The 16,509-nt window shown below is 35.9% G+C and overlaps 1 protein-coding gene and 2 pseudogenes across 3 annotated transcripts in view; 1 reads left to right on the top strand and 2 right to left on the bottom strand.

Moving 5' to 3' along the window:
- LOC107758269 (NACHT, LRR and PYD domains-containing protein 3-like) overlaps nt 1-5,055 on the top strand; it is an 11,088-nt pseudogene extending 6,033 nt beyond the window's left edge.
- Nucleotides 1-16,238, bottom strand: part of LOC107758268 (guanylate kinase-like) — an 18,974-nt gene extending 2,736 nt beyond the window's left edge. Inside the window, exons 1-9 of one of the 3 annotated variants that reach the window (XM_016575974.1) lie at nt 16,153-16,238; nt 13,838-13,953; nt 13,700-13,741; nt 13,268-13,345; nt 11,975-12,071; nt 11,629-11,767; nt 11,460-11,544; nt 11,300-11,385; nt 10,485-11,208 (exon numbers count right to left, since the gene is read on the bottom strand). In XM_016575974.1, coding sequence (XP_016431460.1) covers nt 11,176-11,208; nt 11,300-11,385; nt 11,460-11,544; nt 11,629-11,767; nt 11,975-12,071; nt 13,268-13,345; nt 13,700-13,741; nt 13,838-13,949 — 672 coding nt within the window. In that variant the 5' untranslated portion in view covers nt 13,950-13,953; nt 16,153-16,238 and the 3' untranslated portion in view covers nt 10,485-11,175. Of the gene's footprint in view, nt 1-10,484; nt 11,209-11,299; nt 11,386-11,435; nt 11,545-11,628; nt 11,768-11,974; nt 12,072-13,267; nt 13,346-13,699; nt 13,742-13,837; nt 13,954-16,152 lie in introns of those variants that run through there. The other 2 variants (XM_016575976.1, XM_016575977.1) reach the window with 2 other exon arrangements.
- On the bottom strand, nt 5,643-10,154 carry LOC107758264 (uncharacterized protein C1orf228 homolog; annotated as a pseudogene).
- Nucleotides 16,239-16,509: the final 271 nt, after the last annotated feature.

The raw sequence follows: 16,509 nt of genomic DNA, 5'->3' as shown, positions 1-16,509 counted from the left end.
TTTTTTTTTTTTCCCGAAATTTTTTGTCACACCATCGGACACAGTTCAACATGTATTTATTTGTCTGCTACCCATGTGTGTTTTTAAAATGACTGACTTACTGACTATGTGTGCCAGGGCTTTCTGCAAAATGGCTTAATTAATAGTGAAAGAAAATTTTGTATGCTGCCAGTTGTGTGTATCATAAATGTGATGGAATTACTGGAGCAAACCGCTAGGTGCTGTAAAAAAAAACATGCTGATAGCGCCTTGGAGAAGAACTAATAAAAAAAGTTACAATACATTAAGAGCTCATAAATTTTTTTGGGCATCATAATTTTTTTGCCTTTGGCTTATATAGTTCTTATATCGTTCAAGCCTGCAGAAAACCAGTGGCCTATTACTTTCAAGGTAGACATTAGCACTTTAGTAGTGGCTAAATTTATTGCTGCACTGATCCTAAAGAAGTGAGGTATGAACTTATCAATATCGCTTTGCATTGTGATTTAGTTACTTAACTATTTAGTTCAGGGATAGGCAACGTCGGTCCTCGAGTGCCGATGCCCTGCAGATTTTAGCTCCAACCCTAATCAAACACACTTGAACAAGCTAATCAATGTCTTCAAGATTACCAAAGCTACAGGCAAGTGAGTTTTTTCCCAGGGTTGGAGCTAAAAAAAAAAATAATAAAAAAAAATGCAGGAAAGCGGCACTCCAGGAACTACGTTGCTTACCCCTGATTTAGTTACTTAAGTAATTTAGTTACATAGTTACTACAAAGACTGCTTGCTGCTGCAGAAAAGCATTTATAACATGTTTTGAAACATTTCAGAATGATTGGGAGCATGATATGACAAAGAGAAAATGCAGTATTGTATACAAGCTCAAACCAACACATCATAGATTTTTGCCTACAAACTGTTTTGTGTTGTGTACTGTACCTTATCTTATTACCTTTAACCTAATTATTATTCTCCGGTAAAGTCAAGTCAAGTCTGATCTAATAGTTTTTCTTTTTTTAAATAATTTTTAATTTGTTACTTTGCTTTTTATAATATAATAAATATAGAGGCAAATATTCAACAATTAAAGTATAAATACAATAAACACATGTTCAATCTAAGGTGCAGTCATCTGAGTTTCAGTTGGGTTTTTTTATCTTCAGAAGACCTTAAGACATTTCATCCTAGTAAATAACTAACAATATTCGAACCAGCCCACTATATCGAATACAAGTGTAGCAAAAATGAGGCAGAGTAATTGGATTTTTCTTGATGTTATACAACAAAACATAACTAAAAAAAAAAATATATAACGGTCTAAAAATATAACTTTTTTGCAGACTTGCTGACTGTAATCTCACGGTTGAGTCATGTGATATCATCGCTTCAGCTCTCCAATCATCAAACTCTCCTCTGAGAGAACTGGATTTGAGTAACAATGACCTGCAGGATTCAGGAGTGAAGCTGATCTCTGATGCTCTCAAGAGTCACAACTGCCAACTACACATACTGAGGTATTTATCTATACACTGATTTATCGAAGTAAAACATACAATGAATTGTATGTAAGATGTTGTTTATTTCCTGTAGGTTGTCAGGTTGTATGGTGAGCGATGAAGGATGCCATTATTTGGCTTCAGCTCTGAGTTCAAACCAGTCACACCTGAGAGAGCTGGATCTGAGCTACAATCACCCACAACACTCAGGAATTCAGCTGCTCTCTCAGAGACTCAACGATACAAACTACAAACTGGAAACACTCAAGTATGTACAACATAGTCTGTAAACATGCATACAGCATCATTTCATTGTCTTTTATCTAGATCCATTCATATCTGTGCATGACCATTTGTGTGTCTATAGGTTGGATTACGGCGGAGAGAGCAGACTAACACCAGGACTGAAAAAATTTAAGTTTTAATAAACACATCAGCACATAAGATGTATTATAATTAGATGCATTTACCTGTAATTAAAACAATAAGGATATAAAAAGGTCAGTCTGTGAGGAATCAAATGACAGTCATCTGGGGCAGGTTGCACTAGCTGGACATACACCCGGATGTAAAACTATTCTGAACATAAAATGCCCTGCATAAAATTTGTACCCGTTGTACCATCTAGGCATATTGAGTGTCAGTCTTACACCTCGGAGTGTCAAGTCTTAACATTTTTCCTATAGAGGAAATAAAATACATTAAAACATTGAGACAATAACGTGTCTAATACAGGCTACACAATAAGCTGGAATTTTATGTGTGAAAGAGTCATGAGACTGCGGCAATGTTTTAAAATACATATATGGCTAGAGAAATTTTACCAAAATCTTTGGTTTCAGCAGTGCTGAGTTGTTTGAATTAATAATCAACAAATTATCACTGCAGTTATACATGAAAGCGATGGGAACAGAGCAGCGCTTCAATGACTGCTGTGACTGAAATGTGCTATAATTTCCCTTGTTTCATCCTGTGAGTAATTATTTTTTCTAAGCTCACCATTTTTCATGCATCATTGGATGCAGTTAATGTAAATTTACCATAGTAACACACTGGCATCTGTCACGTGTAGTCCAAGATGAAGACAAAGACGACCTCAGAGACTCAACGATACAAACTACAAACTGGAAACACTCAAGTATGTACAACATAGTCTGTAAACATGCATACAGCATCATTTCATTGTCTTTTATCTAGATCCATTCATATCTGTGCATGACCATTTGTGTGTCTATAGGTTGGATTACGGCGGAGAGAGCAGACTAACACCAGGACTGAAAAAATGTAAGTTTTAATAAACACATCAGCACATAAGATGTATTATAATTAGATGCATTTACCTGTAATTAAAACAATAAGGATATAAAAAGGTCAGTCTGTGAGGAATCAAATGACAGTCATCTGGGGCAGGTTGCACTAGCTGGACATACACCCGGATGTAAAACTATTCTGAACATAAAATGCCCTGCATAAAATTTGTACCCGTTGTACCATCTAGGCATATTGAGTGTCAGTCTTACACCTCGGAGTGTCAAGTCTTAACATTTTTCCTATAGAGAAAATAAAATACATTAAAACATTGAGACAATAACGTGTCTAATACAGGCTACACAATAAGCTGGAATTTTATGTGTGAAAGAGTCATGAGACTGCGGCAATGTTTTAAAATACATATATGGCTAGAGAAATTTTACCAAAATCTTTGGTTTCAGCAGTGCTGAGTTGTTTGAATTAATAATCAACAAATTATCACTGCAGTTATACATGAAAGCGATGGGAACAGAGCAGCGCTTCAATGACTGCTGTGACTGAAATGTGCTATAATTTCCCTTGTTTCATCCTGTGAGTAATTATTTTTTCTAAGCTCACCATTTTTCATGCATCATTGGATGCAGTTAATGTAAATTTACCATAGTAACACACTGGCATCTGTCACGTGTAGTCCAAGATGAAGACAAAGACTAAAAATCAAACAGGGTTTATTAAAGAACTCCAATATACTCAAAATAGCGTAACAGTGTGGTAGCACACAAGCAATACCAGAACAACTGAAGAGTGTGCAGACAGGAACTTAAGTACAAACCAAATGAATGAAATAATGATTAACACCTGAGCTGATTAGATGGATACCATGACAACTAAAGAGTGGCGGGAAAACTGAACAAAGGAAAATATGTGATTGAAGATAACCAATCAGAAGTCCTTGAAAACAAAACTAATAGTCCATGAAGATGAAAATAAACTGAAAGTCTGTGACAGCATCATGGTGACAGAATGAGTTTGCTGGGACAAGCATCATCTACTGTACCGAGTGTAGCTGCGCCTAGTCATAGTTTTAGATTGGTCAACAAGTGTACATTTTTATCACTAATCTTGATGTAGTTAAACACCACATAGGGCTTACATCCAGATTTTTTACATCCAGTTGGTGCAACCTACCCTCGGATTAAAGTGGGAGTTGTTGTTCTTTGACATGTTTTCACATCAAGCCTCACTCAGCTCCTGCACCGTGTTATTAATGTTTGTGTCTCATCTACAGACTCCTGTTATCTCACTATGGATTCAAACACGGCACATCATCATCTTGCTTTGTCTAAAGGAAATCGTTTAGTGACTCATGTGAAAGAGAAGCAGGTGTATCCAGATCATCCAGACAGGTTTGATGAATATTGTAATATTCTGAGTAGAGAGAGTCTGACTGGACACTGTTACTGGGAGGCTGAATGGAGCGGCGTGGCTTATACATCGATGGTATATAAATCTATAAAGAGAAAAGGCGACAATAATGATTGTTTTTTTGGATACAATGAAAAGGTTTGGACTCTTGTATGCACAGATAGCAGTTACTGTGCAATACATGCTAAAAGTAGCACAGATATACCTGCTCCGTTCCCATCTAATAGAGTAGGAGTGTATGTGGACTGTCCGGCCGGCACTCTGTCCTTCTACAGCGTCTCCGACACACACACACTCACACACTTACACACATTCAACACAACATTCACACAACCTCTACATGCTGGATTTGGGCTTCATCCAGACTCATCTGTGTGTTTTTGTTAGATAGATTTTGGTTTGGTTGGGCTCTTGGTGCTCACCTTTAATTAACGTTATTTCTCTGTCAGCAGTTGCAGTAGTGTTTCATAATGAAGGCTGCTGATAGAGAATGATGGATGTGCAGTTTTTGAACTAGTGTGCAATAAAGACATGTTGTTAATAGTTTATAGAGATGTTTGGTTAAGCAGATGCAGCTGTCATGATGGAAAAATGTACATGTCAAAATCTTTTTTCTGGCCAGCAAGACAAACTTAAGACACTCCACATACAAACATCAGCAGTGGCGACAAACCCAGAATGCATTGCAGCATGACTTACATGACTTACACACTTACTAGCACTGAATCAATTTCAAGCAAAATCATTATATGACAACCTTGCTGCAACTAATGAATGATCTTTTCATCACAAAAAATGTGCTGAGAAAACATTTGCTGATTGGTTTCAACAACCAACAATGATGGTGACTTCATACGTTATGTATTTTGACCATCGTCTCATTTGTATCCATTTTATTTCTCCTAAGCAATTTTAGGAGAAACATCTGAGACAAAGTTGGTACTTAAAGGGTTCGTTCACCCAAAAATGAAAATTAGGCTGTGTTTTACTCACCCCAGAGTCATCCTAGGTGTATATGACTTTCTTCTTTCAGACGAATCTAGTCTGACTTATATTAAAAATTGTCCTGGCTATTCCAATTTCTATCATTTCAGTCAGCGGGTGTTGCAGTGCTTCAGTCCAAAAGAAGTGAAATAAAAAGTGCCCAACCATAAAGAATTGTCGCACACGGCTCCGGGGGATGAACAAAGGCCTCCTGTAGCGAATCGATGCATTTTTGTAAGAAAAATATCCATATTCAAAACGTAATAATCACTTTAATCCGTAGTGTAGTTATAGCCATTTTTTTTCGTTATTATAGCGCCACCAAATGGCCAAACGCTGCATTTTGTTTTATTTCACCAAAGAATGAGCTCATACAGATGTGTACCAAGTTTGGCGAAAATATCTCATTCCATTCAAGAGTTATAGCTAAATATAGCTATTAGCTAAAGTGAGCATACTTTATGATGCTTACATGAGACAATACAAATTTTTGTAAGAAAAATATCCATATTCAAAACGTAATAATCACTTTAATCCGTAGTGTAGTTATAGCCATTTTTTTTCGTTATTATAGCGCCACCAAATGGCCAAACGCTGCATTTTGTTTTATTTCACCAAAGAATGAGCTCATACAGATGTGTACCAAGTTTGGCAAAAATATCTCATTCCATTCAAGAGTTATAGCTAAATATAGCTATTAGCTAAAGTGAGCATACTTTATGATGCTTACATGACATAGACATTACAATCTATTTTATAATGTAATGCTTGAGTTTTCTAGTGCACCCATATTAAGTTGAACCAAAGAAATATGCTATAGAAGACGTAGTTATTTGTAATCACTTATTTTGTATAAAAACACCATCAACAACAAGAAAAAAAAGGTTGTGTTCAAGAATCTGAATTCTGTTCCTCAAGCACTGTAGAAAAATAAAAGGACATTGTAATTAAGCACTGGTGTCTTTCAAATAAAGACAAAAAACATACAACCTAGCTATGTCTCTCTAGATTTGTCAACTCACCACATGAAATGTTCACTTTATTTGAGCGTAAAATGTCATCCATGTTCAAATGTAGGACATCAGCATTGTGCTATAAACAACATGCAAACAAACATTTTAAAGTTAATATTTTTATATTGACTATTGATATTTTTATTGAAATATATACACACACTCCACAATAAGACCTCACCATAAAAGACTCAAACAGTCTGGTGCCCATTGCTCTGCATACATGCTCTTCCACCACTGAATACATGCGCACAAAATGCTAAACAGACATTACACATTAATATCAGATTCTCATTGGTCTATTGCTTGCCCAATACTGCATTTACTTGACTGATGCAGAATCAGCGTATGCAAGAATGAGTGAGTGTGGGTAGTGGGTAGTTTATTTGAACCTCCAAAGCCAGGCTGGCTTGTCTCTGGGACTTGACTGATGCAGAATCAGCGTATGCAAGAATGAGTGAGTGTGGGTAGTGGGTAGTTTTATTTGAACCTCCAAAGCCAGGCTGGCTTGTCTCTGGGAATCTGCATGTTCCTTGTTCCCCATTGCATACAGTAAGTGATGGATCACTCGGAGAGAGAGCAGCTCTTTGGATATCTCTTCACTTCTCTGTGCCAGAATCCTGTAACATCATGTCAATATATCGTACATAATAAACACACAGATCAACATGTCTTATATAATATTTTCCATGCAATATGTCTTGAATGTATCCATTGTTTGAAGTACCTGATGGTTTTTGCAGAAGCTGCTTGCTGGAGAAGCACAGGGAGTGAATCAGTTATTTTGGCCACCTCTGGATCTAACAAAACAATTTAATTGTTTCAGCTGAATTTCAAATACAACACAGGACTGTTTATGACTCTTATGTCAGACAAATCAATAACTGAGAAAGATGCTAATTCAAGCCACAATCCATGTTTGTTTCTCATCTCGTCTACATCTGCTCCAAATTAAATTACAAAGCCCAAAAGGTAACAATTGGGAGGTTGAATTAAGGACGTCTCCACGCTGTAACGTGATCATAATACAAAGCAGTATTGTAATTGGAGAACTACTGTTTCAGTTGCAAACAACAAATTCCTTGGCAGTTACACAAGTTTTATGCCTTGCTTTAATTGAAAGAAAATGAGCAACAGATCATACCCTCTAGGAACTTGTGTTTGGGATTTCTCTCTTTAGTTGGTTTGAGAAAAGCCACCAGACCCCTGAGCAGAGCCAGTCTAACCTCTGCTTGCATGAGCTCTGTTATCAGTTCTATTGCTGGAAGTAAAAACAAAAGTACAAATGAAACGGTAGGATTCACAGTAGGGTAAGCAACAAAAAATAATGTCAAATTTGAAATGTACACTTGCCTTCATATTGCACTTCTAAATGTAAGGACCTCAGCAGATTTAATAAGGGTTCCACTATGCTGTGATGGGCTGTTTTTACAATGGGCTGGACAAAACAAAAGAAAACGAAACAAAAAACAAATTTAATAAATTATAAAAATAAAAAAAATTATATATCTAGTTCTTAAATGATTATTTATTATGAGTGCAGTTTTCATGAGCTCATATTCTATCCGGAACTATCTGATATATTTGTACTTTTAAAAATTAAACTATCATATCGCAAGACAATTAAAGTGAGCTGCAAAACAGCTAAAATGTAAAAAGGTGACCAGTTTACTGTACAATATATACTTTTCCCTTATAAATTAATTTAAAATCTTGATTTTTTTTTATACAAAAAAGTTAATGCAAACTTAATGCATATACAATAGTACAGATTTTTTTAAACAATTCAAGATTCTTCTGGTGCTCTTGTCATCCTGCAACACCGTTATACCTGAATTATACATAGGATCTGTAAAACAAGCTGCTGTGCTCTTGGTGAGGTGCAGGTCAGCAGGGCGATCAGGCCCTTGTACACCTGATTCTGGTATTTGGGGTTTCCATGGGCCCCTGTCAACATCCCCAACCTTCAAAACGGATCCAGATTGAATCATGCAAGGTTTTAACCTCACAATATTTCATGGAAATGTTGCAAAATCTAATTCCATAATACATAGCTGAAAAAAGAGCTGGAGCTGTTTCACTTCTTGATTGGTAGTTTGTTGTGCAGTTGTGCTGTGTAAGTACCGTAGCTTTCACAGATTAGCTCTTTATATTTTTGGCCCGCGTTGGCGATGATCTGGAGCAGGCGAAGACCCTCGGTTTTATCCCCTTCCTTGAGTTTGTATAGCTGGAAACAAAAAATGTAAGGAGGCATACATGGCAGGACTGATGTCTCTCAGTTCAACTTAAGTTTAATAGTCAGATATTCAGACGGTATCTAATTTTTTAGAGCACAGATAGATAAAGTGCCATACGTTAGTCTTATCCAGGCAGTGAGCCGAGCAAGGAACAGGCTGGCAACTTGTGCAAACTCAAGCTCCAGTTCAGGACATGTCTTTCTAGTGTTCTTGGCCAGAAAGTCACTTAGCATTAGACTGCGCACCGTCTTACTGCCCTGATCCCACTCATGGAGGAAACACATCACCTGACTGATGGAGGCCTGCTCCTTACTGCTAGCTAGACATGACTCAAGCATCTCACAGACTGTGGGAGACAATGAACAATATCAGCTAACGTACGTGTTACTAACGGACAAATATATTAGTGTTTTGCTTGTTGAGGAAAAAAAAACAGCATATGCTGGTTAGGCATGTTTTGAAGCATGGCAGCTGGTTTGAGCTGGTCCTTAGCTGTTCATGGGCTTGTTTAAGCTGGTCGTGCTGGTCCTAAGCAGAGGCGGACAAAGTACAAACTCCATTACTTAAGTGAAAGTACAGATACTGCTGGTCAAATATTACTCCATTACAAGTAAAAGTTGTAAAGACAAGATTTTTACTTAAGTAAAAGTACAGAAGTACTTGCTTTTAAAAGTACTTAAGTACCAAAAGTAAATTTTCTTTGCTTTATAGGTAATATTTTCACTTACACAATTTAGCAAAATCAGACAATATTGTGTCTAATATAAACCACAATATTAACTTATTATTATTGAATTGTTGTAAATAAATATCACATTTGGTACTGGTCAGTGCTCAAAAAATGCTGGGAAATCTCTTCATGTAGCCACAAGAGTGATTACTGATAAACTGTCTGAAAAAATAAAGTCACATTTTAGAGAAGAAAAAAATCACCCACTGACTTTCAAAGCTGCTAACGACTTTCTACTTCGAGGATCTTGATAGATAGTGGAGTGAAAAGTACAATATTTGTCTTTCAAATGTAGTGAAGTTAAAGTCATAAGTTTCCAGAAAAAATAATACTCAAGTAAAGTACAGATACTCAAAAAGTGTACTTAAGTACAATACTCAAGTAAATGTACTTAGTTACTGTCCGCCTCTGGTCCTAAGCAACTAGCTCCTGCTCAGTATCAGCTAATAACCAGCTCAAACCAGCTACCATGCTTCAAAACAAACCAGCATATGCTGTTTTTTTCAACAGTTGTCCAGCATAAATGGTCATTAATAGATCCAGAACAAAGATATATTTAGATATATTTAATAGATTCAGAAGTATAAAATCACAACACATAAAACATTTTATCTATCAAAATGTGTCATACATTATGAGATACAGTGCTTGTGACAACTGTATACTGTATGAGGCCTGTACATTATTTCTAAAGGTTCATTTAGAAAAGCTGTTACTGTCTGAATATAAAAACGAACCATAATCAAAGAATTTCACCAAAAACATCAGATATTACACATTATCCATTTCTCCAGAAGTGGAAGGACCCGAACGTAATTACTTTGCCAGTACACTTTTTGTTTACAGTAATAAAACAGCTTTTTGTCGGATTGTGGTTGTTTGCCATTTGCTTTATAATGCACACTTAAAACTGAAAAATCTTACCTTAACAATAGCAGGTTTATAATCTATATCATATTTGTTTTCCAGCTAACAGCTTATTTAGAAACCACGACACGTTTCTCACCTTCACTTCCGCCAATGTTTGCAGTTGCCATGGTTACTGACGCTTACAGTGTGTGTTTGGGAATGGGAACAACTGATGTCAGAGGCGTAAAAATGTGATTCGTGCTATTTATATGTTTAATATCTTTGCACTTAAAACTGAAAAATCTTACCTTAACAATAGCAGGTTTATAATCTATATCATATTTGTTTTCCAGCTAACAGCTTATTTAGAAACCACGACACGTTTCTCACCTTCACTTCCGCCAATGTTTGCAGTTGCCATGGTTACTGACGCTTACAGTGTGCGTTTGGGAATGGGAACAACTGATGAGGCGTAAAAATGTGATTCGTGCTATTTATATGTTTAATATCTTTGCATATTATAATGCTATATTTATTTATAACACAATAAATTAGGAGATTAGTAACTTTATTTCACTTAACTTTCACTTTGACATTAAAAGAGAAAAGAGAATTAGAAAAACGATAATGGAGAAATGATTTAAAGTAGCTGTAGCTCATTTTATTTTATTTCAGCTAACCCAAAGTGACATTATTTTATATTCAACACAAGTTTAGAAACATGAATGTGCATCTCAAACTAACCATTCGGCTGAATACATTCACATGTTGAAGGCTAACTGAGAATCAAACATGCTGTAATAGCTCTCTACAAAGATCATACATATTAAAAACAATCATTTCTCTACTATAGAACTAACATGCTGATGATAAACAAACTATCATCATCAACTGAACTCGTATTTGTTACAGTTTTCTCCCTTCATTATTCAAGGTGCTAACATGCTCGAGAGAGTTAATAGAGAAGAGTCTTCAATTGAAGTGAGATGTTTTTAACATACATGCATAGATTTTCTCTCACCCACAGAGAAAAGCTCTATAGCACACTCCTTTGAACATAGCACCCATCTTGATTAGCCATTTAAGTTAATCGTTTTTAGAGTCTGACATGAGAACCAACACCATGATTGCACCGTACAAGGCTGGAAAAAAAAGGCTTCATGTCCTGTGTTGTCGGGTAGAATGGTCAAAAGTGCCGCTTTTCCTTTCCTATTTCTTGGCATCTTGCACCTTCTCAATTTCCTGTTGGAAAAACCCAACAACTCAGTGTTATTTATTTATGAAAGTAAGAAAAACTATATGCAATCTTTTTACAGATATAAAATAGTTTTACCTCAATAAGAACACTTTTGAGTTTCTCATAGGCTTCTTCCAGGTCATCATTAATGATTACCATATCAAAAACTCCCGGTTCCTCACCTACAGAGGAGAAAATGGCAAGGGAATAAAGGTTTTTGCTCAAACACAACCGATTTACTGAAAGTATCACTTACTGAGCTCCATGTCAATCCTTGCTGACTCCAGACGCTTCTGTAGACTGTCCTCCGTCTCTGTTTGTCTGTCTCTCAGACGCTTTTCCTGTAGGACAATAAAACGTCTTCCTGTATTTGATCACAATTTAAATGCTGTATAATGAAACTGAGAATATTTCTATCAATTTACCAGGATCTCAATTGAAGGTGGCTGGATGGAGATATATATGGGGTTCAAATCAGTCTTTTTAATGTTTTTCACTCCTTGTATGTCAACATCCAAGATGCAGATGAGGTTTTGTGCCTGAACATCTTCTATGGATGATTTGCTGCAAGTGATAGTAAATTTGATGAGCAATAACATTTAAATTTTTTGTTGTTATCGACATTACGCTTATGGACAATCTTAGCTACTTCAAAATCATTACTTTGGGGCATTGGTATGAAGACATAGAATTAGCAGTGAAGTACCTCTGTGTTGAACTAAGAGGATAATGGGATCAGATACAAGATGTCGATTTACAAATAAAATGTACCTGGTTCCATACATGTTCCCAGAAAACTCTGCATTCTCAATGAATTCGCCATTGTCAATTCCCTCTTGCATCTTCTCTCTGGTGACAAAGTGGTAATCTGGGTTGAGGACAGAAATATATGAAGATTAATTGTAAAACCAAACAAATTGTGACTGTTAACAATTGTAAGCTGGTCTGTTGCTAGTCATCAAATGAGCTGAAAGGGTGTTCATTTTATATATTCTATTAACCAGGTACTCGTAAAATATTAAAATAAAGGTTTATATATAAAAAAAGAACTTTTCAGAGGATGACTAAATGATAAAATAATTTCTATGTGACGTTTCAAGTCTTTTCGCTGCCAAACAAAACAGAATTCTTTATGCTCAGCAGAGGGCGCCAAATGTTTATTTCACGAGCTCCGTTCCTATGATACGGCGTTAAAATGCTTGATCTTACTAAATATGATGGGAATGGTGTGAATGAAACTTCTAAACTCTAAACTTCAAAAATACAAAAATAGCTGTGTTCGCACATAAAATAATCTCACAAAGAAGTCATGAGAAAGCTCCAGTGCTGGATTCATACCATTCCGATGGTTTAACTCCACAACAGCACATCAGAGGGGATCTAAAGCGGGAAGTAATGGTTCTGCAGGCAACACAAGACAAACAATTCACAACTACAGGAGGGCAAAACACTGACATCATCCGTGGCAGCACTGCAATGGAGACTCCCATTAGCATAACAACATTTGTCTGGAAAAACATCATAAGAATAACAAACCAATAAAATTGGCTGGTTATAGTTACAAAATAATTTTTAGATGCAGTATTCCTCAATTCCACCTTAAATATCTCTACTGTTGTTTTTCAGTCTGTCCATTTAATTTATTTGTGTAAATTGTGCAGAAAAAAATAATAATTTGCCCATGTGACCTAAACAGATTTTAGAAATATTTCGATTGTTCATTAAATGGCCCAGAAATGATTTTAAGGCTCTGTTGTGATGCTAATGATTGTCTCGGGGAATTTGTGCTGTGGGGAGTGTGATGTCATAGTTCACATCACATAGAAAACCTAGGGAACACAGGGGGCTATTTTCAAAGGCTTTTTACTCCGAAGTGCACACTGGCATTCATGTCAGAGAGAACATGTCAATCATATCTTGTCATTTTGGCCTGAAATGTAATTCGCTTACAAAGTTTTTAGATTTTAGAAGATGAAAGTAACCCCCATTACTTTCTCATCACATTAGATATGCCAATAATCAGTAATAACCAATTACGACCAATAATGGAAACCAAATCTACACCTTCAGATGTCTCAGAGGACAGGACGTCTGCTACAGGAAGTAAAGTAGCCCCCAGAAGCATTGGGAGACAATTCAGCCCTAGAGAAAACGACAAAGGCACATTTGGGAATAAAAAGAGAAATTTACCCCTGTGAAATGTGGTGATATGTTTGGAATTTAATCGAAACAGTTCACTTGGGAGTAAGAAGCAACAAAGAAGACAGTTATGGACTAAGGCAGAAGGGGCTTTCAAATTGGATGGGAATGTAGGTGGTGTATGCTCCACTTGCTTATCTTTCTCTCATTCACTTTCTACACTGGGCAAGTAGAATCAGGTATATATTTCAGTTTGTTATTTATTCTGTTTCTGAACTCGTATCTGACATTATTTGTTTCTGTGATAAAGCAAGCCTCTCATTTATTATAGTTGTTAAGTGGGGAATTCTGCCTTACCTTTTCCATCTTCCTCTCCTGGCCGAGGATTTCTGGTGGTGTCTGCAGAAAGAAAGATCAAGGTATCAAAATGTTCATCCAGCATTCTTGTCATTTGGTTACTTGTCTTGTGTCTAATTTGTCTGTAATGTTACACACGGGAGACACTGAATCCAAAAACCCCTTCATATTCTTTCATGAGTCTCTTCAACAGGGTGCTTTTTCCAGCTCCTGATGGGCCACTCAGAACTACAGGCCTGGGTCCTGACATTTCTCTGTGAGACAATCAAAACAGGTTTGTTTGTTTGTTAAAGTGTATGTGAGATAAGCCAAGTTTTTTGGTGATTAAATCTACAAACCGACTACTTTGTAGAAGGTTTATATTACTATATAATATAGTAACTACTGTATGCAACACATTTTTTTCAATGAGTCGCAGGTCTGTAGATAGCAGAGACATTTAAAAAATGTTTTAAAATGTATAGGCTCTTGTTCAAAAGTTACAGTAAGAACAGCAATATTGTGAAATAGTATGACAATTAAACATTTCTGTTCTCTCTCTCTCTCTCTCTCTCTCTCTCTCTCTATATATATATATTTTTTTTTTAAATATAATTTATTACTGTAATAGCAAAGCTGAATTTTCAGCGGCCATTACTCCAGTCTTCAGTGTCACATGATCCTTCAGAAATCATTCTAATATCCTGATTTGATGCTCACAAAGCATTTTTTAAATGATCAACAATGTTGAAAATCATTGTGTGGATTAATATTTTTCTGTAAACTCTGATACAATTTTTTCAGGATTCTTGATTAATAGAACGTTCAAAGGAACAGTATTTAATCAAAAGAAATGTTTTGTAACATTAAATGCAGCTAAAAATGCATAGCATCTTTTACAAGGCAGGTGAAATGCTTCCCATATCTTTTGACGTCAAAAGGCATGTGTTCAATCAGACTCTACAGTATTTTGGCAGACATCCATCTGTCACTACAATAGCAGCCAACTAGACAGATGCAAACACGGATAGGTTGCGTGACATGCTTCATCCTCAAAACACAAACAAAGTAAAAGAAAATGAAAAATAGATTACACATTAAACACAGATTCACTTGTAATGAGGACCATGAAACCATAATAGTTCAAGAGAGATTTAGTTTGTTTTTAGAGTTATACTGTATAGCATGGTACCACATTCTAACATAAAATGCTACAAAAGATGTATTTTAAGTGTCATTTCTTAAATCGTACATAAAAGTCTTTATTATTCAATCACAACAAACAAAAACCTTCCGTATTGAACACGGATTAGGTCAAGTAATAGGAAGCTTTTGTCTTGGTGCCCAGCTGAGAGAGAGAGAGAGAGAGAGAGAGTGCTATAAGCTAGAGAAGCTGACATGGGCAGACACTGAGCCTATTGCACGCCTGCGTCCCTCCAAGAGAGAAGCTCAGGAACTAATCCACTGATCCGGGTGATTAGTGATTCTGTTTTGAGCTCTGTGGACTGGGTCTTGTAATAGAGAACAGGGCACAGTGCACACGAAGTAAAACAAAACAATACAACCCTATTTCCTGGCTAAGAAGCATTTATTATTCATTTATTTTGCATAGTTTATAACACAGAATGGAACCATGGAAGTCGTCAAAGTAACTTTAAAATGTTTGAATGTGTTGATGTTCCAGCTGGCTCAAGACAGATTTTAAAAAAGTTGTTTGTGAGGTGTTATAAATGAACTTTGGAGAGTCTGTCTTTCATAATAATGCAATTTAGCAAAGCATTTACATTATTTGCATGGTGGCAAAGGATTTACATGTTCATGTAAAGCGCCATGAAAATGTCTTAATGAAGTCAGGTTAGGCCAATGAAGAGGATTACCCAGCATGTAAGCCTAATGACAAAGGCCCACTGACCTAAAGCCTGTCTTAATGTTTTCTACAGTGTCTGTCTGGAATCATGTCCAGTCCATTTTTTTAGGGACTCTGCTGGAGACTAGACAAACCAACTGGACACTCAGTCTGATCTGGGAAAACTCTAGAATAAATATACAGTTGCCTACTAGCAGTTTGTTCATTTTGACTGTTCTTTGTTTATTCCATCAAATATCCCTAATGACATATTTTGGCTACTGCATGTTCAAGTGTTTCTGTCTTATGATGACGATAAAAAAAAAATAAAAAAAAAAAAAAATTAATAATTAAAAATAACAAAAAAAATTAAAAATAAGAATATTTAAAGTGTGCTTTTATTTTCAAGACAACATGAAATTTAAAAACTAAAATTCATATTTTAATTTTACAAATTAAATGAATAAAAATCCAATGTGTGTCCAGTATCCTTTAAGACTGATCACTGTGTAATAAAACCATTTGTTATTACTGTTATTGTTAAAACCATTTACATTACAATAAACCATACATTTTGCCCTCTAAATTTTGAACACCAGAAAAAAGCAAAGACAGCTCAGCCTCTTACCTTGTCTGTGCAGGTTAGATGGTGAAGTATGTAAGTGTGTGTTTCTAACTCACTGACTTACTGCCACAGCTTACTGCCAGTGACAATTACCACCGCCTCCGTTTACTCTCAGCCAATCAAACAGCAGGTCTAGTGTATTTGTTATGACAGAGATAAGAGGCTACTAATCATACTAAACTCTGAAAAGCCGTAATCATTTGTTTTTCCTGAGAAATAATGGTGAAAATGTTCTATAGCTTTTTGTAGATAAGTCCATATTAACATCCAGCCTGAGAAATGTTATATAAAACTAAACATATAGGCTACAGTATATAAAAATAACAACACCGTATATAACTATATAACTAAAAATTGTGA

Source organism: Sinocyclocheilus rhinocerous, unplaced genomic scaffold (assembly GCF_001515625.1).
Source record: "Sinocyclocheilus rhinocerous isolate Xijiao unplaced genomic scaffold, SAMN03320098_v1.1 scaffold3732, whole genome shotgun sequence".
In the NCBI taxonomy this organism is placed as follows: Eukaryota; Metazoa; Chordata; class Actinopteri; order Cypriniformes; family Cyprinidae; genus Sinocyclocheilus; species Sinocyclocheilus rhinocerous.
Note: the sequence above shows the minus strand (reverse complement) of the source record. Positions and strands in the feature narration are given on the sequence as shown.